Raw genomic sequence first — 7,474 nt, 5'->3', positions numbered from 1 at the left:
TTGTCCCTCTGCTCGCGACACTGCAGTGACGTCAGTGTTGGGATATGATTGGTTCCTCTCTAGTGAACGGTGCAACATCGAGAGGAAGTATCGCGATTATATTCGGCCGCTTCCACGGAGCCGCATCCCAGTTTACCTGCTCCAGGATGTTCTAAAGTGTTTATGTGCGAGGAAACAGATTTTGAGAATGTAAAGTTAGGCGAGTTGCTGGTGGGTCCCCGGCGAGAAGGCCGCGGACGGCAAATACAAGAAAAAAACAAATTGCTAAGGGTTTTGACCGTAAGTAGAACTTCGCTGTCCCCACTGAGCAACGTATCACTGGCGAAGCTTTGAACCCGGCAGGTTCTCTGGATTTCGCCCCTGCATAAAACTATATCAGATTAATTATTCATACGCCCTGTACATCTGGGCAATTCTCTTTCCTCTTGCAGAGCGGCAGCGGGAACAAGTGCTGCGATCAGCCATGGACATCCTTGATGTACTGGGAGGCTTTGGCCTGTACCACGTCCTCACGGTATTTCTGGTGGTTCTGCGAGCCTTCCCCACTGCCTGGACCAACATGATGACGCCCATCGTGGCTCCAGACATGGACCATTGGTGCGCTCGGCCCGAAGGCGCTCCCTCCAGCATCATCAACATGAGCGCAGACGAATGGAAGTCGTGGGCCGTACCCGAGTTCGCCAACAGGTTTTCCAAATGCCACCTGTACCGGGTGTTTGAGGACGCCAATGGTTCCTGGACAGTGGACAGAAACCAGACACTTCTATGCAATCGCTGGGAGTACGACACGTCCGTCTACCAGAGCACAATTGTTAACGAGGTGAGCCATCGTCGTCTGCATGTCACAAAATTCGGCACATATTCGAAAAAACGGCGCTGCGCATAAGCAATCGCGCCCGCGCGCGGTAAAATAGAACAAAAAAAAACAGCGGGGAAAGAACCCCGGAGAGCGTGGAACTTTGCCTGTACTGCTGCCCTATCCACCCAGCTCGCCGACGCGGCGCCAAAGGAAACATGGCCGCGCGCGCCGTCGATCTCTCTAGAACGTCCGAGTTGTTCCTACTTATTGTCGACTGAGAGGGGTAACCTTGTCCATGCTAAAGTGACACCCTCCACACTTCGCTCTCGCGCCGACGGCTTCGCATCTCGAGAAGGCCTCAGAATCTTCCGGAAGGCAGTTTCCGCGCTCTGCTAATGGGGTCGCGCGCCCGGCGCGAGAAGGAGAAGCAGCTTGTGCAGTTGATACTGCGCGTATGTGCGCGCCTGCCTTGGCGCGAAGAACAGACGCGGACCGCGCCTACAAATGAGGGCCTTCAGCCGCTGTCTGTGAGCCGAGCCGCCGTTTACGCTTCCGAGAAGCGCGGCCGCTCGACTCCTGGGAGAACACCACCGCCCAGCCACGGACCAGCGAGGCAGCGAGCGCCAGTCTGCGGATCGGCCCCGTCGTGCACCTCAGGTCGTCGGACTGTCGCAGTGCCCGGTGAACAAATTGTGTTTTGTTTGTTTGCCTCTTTCTCTGTTAGGGCACTATAGATGCAAAGATTCTGTTGAATTGTAATCTCTCTCTACTGTTACATTGCACGAGTTGCATTGTATTTGTAAATCACTGTGCTTGTGCTCATACGAGTGAGTGTGAAATCCTCTGCATCACCTCTTCGCTGTATAAACTGTTTTGTTTGTGAACCTTTGGCTCCAATCCATTCTCTGGCTTACGACCGGCGAACACTGGAAACCAATAGACCAACCGCCTTGTCACTTGATAGCTGTTCTCAGGCTGCGCTTGCCACGCTGAGTCGAGAGCATTTCCTTTGTGACCGAGTCCGCTACCCCCACACGCTCCAAAGGTGTCCGCGAGCGCACCCAAAAGTGCGCGAAGTGGTGACATATTCTGGCGCCCGCGAGAGTACGTTTCATGCTTTGTAAGCACAGAGAACGGAGAGTCAGAAGGAGTTTATGAAGAGGCCGTAAAGGAGTGTTTAGCAGCAGAGGGATATTTTGAGGTGCCGCGCTGAAGCGGTTGGAGAGGTTCACAGAGCAGAAGACATGTGCTGCATCTGAAGAGTTCAAGCTCAGAATGAATCTCAAGGAGATAGCTGAGGTAGGCATTCAGAAAGGTCAGAAGGGAGGTGAACTTGTTCAGCTGGTGGACCAGAAATGGAAAGAGGTTCGAAAGAAAGAGAGAGAGAAAGACAGCGCGCCAGAGGAACCGCTGAGAAAGAGATACAAACACAACGAGAAGAAAGAGAAAAATGATTTCACAGAGAATATGCAATCCTTGCTAAGAAGCTTGCTGAAGTTCGGCGTTTGAACAACGTCAGGCAGCCAGTGGAGCTTACCCCCGGAGAGGCCGGGTGGAAGACTAAGGAGTCTGATTTGTTGGCAACCACGGAAGAGGTTGCAACTAGCTCCACTAGTGAGAGTGTGGTTGTGGAACAGCGAGTTCCTAAAACTAAGATTGAAGAGAGTGAGGATCAGACCGGAGTGTCGCTTCCTCAGGGAAGTGAAAGGGAAGCTGCCACCAATGCAGTAGCCAGTGAGGAGCCGGCCAACCTGACACCTCAGTCAGAGGGGACCTTAAGGAATGCGCTTTAAGTTGAGGAAGAAAGCAGGAGCTTCACCGAGAAGTCAGAGTGCTGCACGGCTGATTGTTGCAGTCGCAAGCATGATGCATATTGGTCAAATATCAAAGAGTACGAAAGCTCCGAAGCACTTGCAGCTGAGGAGAGCACCCTCTGTGAAGAACCGGAATCTGTTCCGAGTGAATCCTCGAGCAGCGAGGAGGCCTTTCCCGATGGGGATTGTCATGAAAATTTTGCCTGTGAGAAAGGCGAACGTAGAGTGTAAGGAATGAAGCACCAGTGATCTGAAATTGACGAGCTCAAGAGAGGAACACTGGAAGAAAGTTCAATGCTCAAAGAACTTAAAGGAGCCTAACCAGTAGCTTCATCGCGAGACCCCACCTCGGATTATGCAAGTGAAAATGAGGTGTGCGTGCCCCGTAGAATCTCTTGGAAGAAAGTAAATAGAAAGAGAAACGAATCGTGCAAACCGACACAGCTGCAGTCGAACAAGACAGACCTCGGAAGAAGGTCAGGAAGAAACCAGGGCAAAAGAGAACCAAGCTGAAGACAGCTGAATCGGGTGCAAGCAAGCTGCACGAGCATCGCGGCAAAGTGAAAAAGATGCTGAAATGAACGAGCCCATCTTTCAGAAAGGACTCAGTGTGGAAACGTTCGCGCAAACAGAATAGCGCAAGCCGAGAAGAAGCACAAGAAAAGTGGAGCCGTCATGACCGAACCGCCATAAAATCTGTTCGCAACAGACGCGCTAGCCGCGGGAAAAGAGGAAGGGTTCGAAATCCGAGCAGAAACACACAGAGGAGTAGGAGTAGAAAGCGGTGTAAGAACCGCGTTCGGAAGAGAAGCCTCCGTAAAACGCGAAAGAGCAGAGCTCGAGACAGGAGGAACGGCCAGAGTCGCGTGCGAAAGAAAATCAAAAGCGCGACCGAAAACTTGAGGGAAACAGTCCTGTTCCGTGCCCACTCTGTAGGCTGAATCTGGGAGTATAGGCGCAAGCATACCTCGGACTTTAATGCTCCCTTTTTGTTTTTTGTTAATGTATTGCCGTGTGGCGTTTTGTATTGAATTTTGCCAATTGTCAAGTGTTGTGTGCGCGTAGACATCATTGTATTGCTGTGTGTATTTTGGCATTCCCCATTAGGTTTGTGAGCGCAAGAATGTTCGCACGAGTTTTGTGTTTTGTGAATATTGTTTCCCCAGGCGGTCGAAATTATTCCGGAGCCTCCGCTATGCCACCTCTTCTTCCTTTCTTCTTTCACTCCATCCTTTATCCCTTCCCTTACGGCGCGGTTCAGGTGTCCAACGATATATGAGACAGATACTGCGCCATTTCCTTTCCCCAAAAACCAATTATTATTATTATTATATTGTTGCACAATATTAATAAAGGAAGGGGCAGTGTCACAAAATTTGGCGCATATTCGAAAAATCGGCGCTGCATGTAAGCAATGGCGCCCGCGCGTGGTAAAATAAAACAAAAAACAGTGGGGAAGGAATAGCGGAGAGCACGTAACTTTGCTTGCGCTGCTGCCCTTTACACCAAGCTCGCCGACGCGGCGCCAAAGGAAACATGGCCGCGCGCGCCATCGATTTTTCTAGAACATCCTAGTAGTTTCTAGTCATTGTCGATGGAGAGGGGGTAACCATGGCCGCGCTAAAGTGAAACCCTCTACCCTTCGCTCTCCCGCCGGTGGCTACGCATCGCGAGAAGGCCCCAGAATCTTCCGGAAGGCGGTTTCCACTCTCAACCAATGGGGTCGCGCGCCCGGCGCGAGAAGGAGAAGGAGCTAGTGCAGTTGATACTGCGCGTATTTGCGCGCCTGCCTTGGCGCGAAGAACGAACAGACGCAGACCGCGCCTATAGATGAGGGGCTTCAACCGCTGTCTGTGAGCCCGAGTCGCCGTTTAAGCTTCTGAGAAGCGCGCCCGCTCGACTCCCGGGAGGACACCAGAGCCCAGCCACCGACCAGCGAGGCAACGTGCGCCAGTCTGCGGATCGGCCCCGTCGTGCTCCTCAGGTAGTCGGACTGTCGCAGCGCACGGTGAACAAATTGTGTTTTGTTGGTTTGTCTCTGTGTTAGTGCGCTTTTGGTGCAAAGGTTCTGTTAACTTGTCATCTCTCTCGATTGTTACTTTGCATGAGTTGCATTGTATTTATAAATCACTTTGTATGTGCTCGTACGAGTGATTGTGAAATCCTCTGTGTCGTCTCTGCTGTGTAAACTTTGTTTTGTTTAGTGAACCTTTGGCTCCGACCCATTCTCAGGCTTGCGACCAGCGAAAGCTGGGCACCAAACGACCAACCCCCTTGTCACTTGGTATCTGGTCTCCGGCTGAGCTTGCCAAGCTGAGTCGAGTGCATCTCCTTTGTGACCGAGACGGCCACCCCCGCACGCTCTAAGGGTGTCTGGGAGCGCATGAAAAAGTGCGCGGAGTGGTGACACTGCGACATCCCGCATATCATGCGGGATGTCGCATGATATGTATGAGGAAGTTCTTCCTCCTTTTCTGGAGCTCTTCGTTGAGTACATATTGCAATAGAGCCTAGACTGGCTTTTGATGGTTGCACAGGAGAACTGTTCTTGCGTAATGCGGACGGAACTCATATTATGTACCAAAAAAGGTAGTTCAGAAACTTAAGGAGGCTTGTGTGCTAAAACGTCTGCATCATTGCGCAGAATGTTACTACTTGGAGATGGCAGAAATATTTGAAAGGGAAGTTTAAGAACAAACTCTGGTTTCTTTGCAAGTGCGTGCCTGTTTCTGTCGGGGCACTATTCGGGTCACGTAAAAAATTCGCGTGTAGTTTCCGCGTCCAAAAAGTGATGAGAGAAAACAAAAATCACGCAGGCTGTTTGCGACAAGGCAAAGAACATGAACTGACTATAACATAGAGCAGATTATGCATCGGCCCTCACGCCAGTCGACGCCGAATTTTCGGCACGTGAGTGGCATGGCTAAGGCAGAAAAAGGTAGGACGACCGATATCAATGGAGTTTCATAAAGACCAGAAAATTAAGTTACACCGCGAATCGAAGTAACATCACCTGAAGGCAGATAGAGTGGTGAAGCATGGCAGCGCAGAAGCGTCGCTAAAAATGAGCGCCCTCTAACTGCAAGGGCCCGACGGACGATGACCGCGAGCTGGATGGCGTAATGATTAACACAATGGCGCTTAAGATTACGTCGATCATGTATATTTATGTCATGGGACGGCTAGACTGACTGCTCTGTGGTGTCAGAAATGCGCGGGAACACACTGGCGGTTCGTGCAGTACGGCATGTGCGTGGGACGCATCACGACTGCTTTCTGTATACCTATGTTCCACCCGCTACACGTCTGTGGGCTCTGGCCTCCCGCACACGTGCAGCGTTCCGAGCACAACGTTCCCTCTCGGCTACGTTCACGGTTTTCTCGTAGCCAAACCGATAGTTCAGAAAAATAAGCCTCCGCCCAACCGAAGTGATGTGCTACTGTCCTTGCTTGCGGTTTTATCACCACCAAATTAGGGCATTTGACGTCAAATACCTCGACCTCACTTTGACCTCAAAAAAAATTTGGCGACCTCACTCAGCCTCAACCTGATTAGTTGAGGTCGTGTTTTCCACAGTCGCCCTTGCCTTACTTTTCCAGAGGCTACTGGCGACTCACTAAGCCTCATCACAGCCTCAGATTGTGAGCTTGAGGTCGGGTTGATGTTTGTTGATGTTGATGTTTTGTTATCCTCTGTCGACCCTGAAAAAGAAAAGCAAAGCATAAATCGAGAAAAATAATTATTCTCCAAACATAATTACAACCCCATTCACTGAGCATCTAGTGGAATAGGTAAGTCAAAATTGTGACGGTACCGCTGTAACCGTCTAGTTATAACAATTATGGCATTTAGTGGGGTATAATTCTTCAAAGTATCGTGTGCATGTACTATTAAATCGCACAAAAAGGAAAAATATATTCTCGCATTACAGCTCGACGATTTTGTTTATTATCTGCACGAGGAAGACCCAGCATCTCCCGCAGGCTAGGCTGTGCCGTGCGCGACGGCCACCAGTGCTTCGCGGTGTACATTTACGATTACGTTTGCTTCCGCGCAAATGTCTGCAGGCGCATCAGCTTTAACGTTCGGCAACCTGTTTCGCATCGTACTCTTCTCTCGTCTACAGGCTTACTGACACTCGGCTGACGCGGGACTTCCGCCGTATAGAGTAGAATTTCCAGGTATGGAGGTGGGAACCGACATATAATACTATTTTTAGGTTCAAGAATAGGTGGAGAGGGCAGCATAATTGGTTGTTGATATATTGCCAACCTGATACGCTCAAACATATTGCTACGGACGCTGGGAGGACGACGAAGTGGTTGGTAACGAAGACGACGCTGAGGTGCGCGCTTGTGTGCTGAGAGTCTACTCCAAGCCATCGGTTCCTTGCGTACCAGGTTACCTCTGCTCTTTCTACTGCTGCTTCTAGCCGCCACGTATCATTTGGTGGAGGTTGCTAAATTCGATCCCCGACCTCAAGCTGGCTCTCCGTCGTGGCCGCCGTCTCGCCAACATGTCTACCGAGTCCGAGCCGTCTCCCTCTCCGTCAACACCGCCAGCGGTCCTCGTCGCCCACCACCGCGAACCGGGCACGTTCTGCGGCACAGACGACGTTGATGTGGACGACTGGCTGGCCCTTTACGAACGCGTCAGCACGCACAACAGGTGGGATCCAACGCTTATGCTCGCTAATGTGATATTTTACCTGACCGGCCACGAAGATGACTTGACCTCATGAGACATATGTAAGCAGAAGCTCCGTGACCTCTTCGGAAAACCCATCGGCCGCCAAATCGCCGCCAAGAAGGCACTCGCGACCCACGCCCAAACTTCCTCCGAGCCATACATAGCCTACAT

At 51.2% G+C, this 7,474-nt stretch overlaps 1 protein-coding gene across 1 annotated transcript in view; it reads left to right on the top strand.

The window, feature by feature from the left end:
• Positions 1-307: 307 nt before the first annotated feature.
• The window catches only part of LOC144127805 (organic cation transporter protein-like), a gene marked incomplete at its 5' end in the record, with an annotated part of 54,060 nt that continues 46,893 nt past the window's right edge, over positions 308-7,474 (top strand). Inside the window, one exon of the mRNA XM_077660741.1 lies at positions 308-820. Coding sequence (XP_077516867.1) covers positions 308-820 — 513 coding nt within the window. The remainder of the gene's footprint in view (positions 821-7,474) is intronic.

Source organism: Amblyomma americanum, chromosome 1 (assembly GCF_052857255.1).
Source record: "Amblyomma americanum isolate KBUSLIRL-KWMA chromosome 1, ASM5285725v1, whole genome shotgun sequence".
Lineage (NCBI taxonomy): Eukaryota > Metazoa > Arthropoda > Arachnida > Ixodida > Ixodidae > Amblyomma > Amblyomma americanum.
The sequence above is the reverse complement of the archived record's forward strand: the minus strand, read 5'-3'. Positions and strand labels throughout refer to the sequence as shown.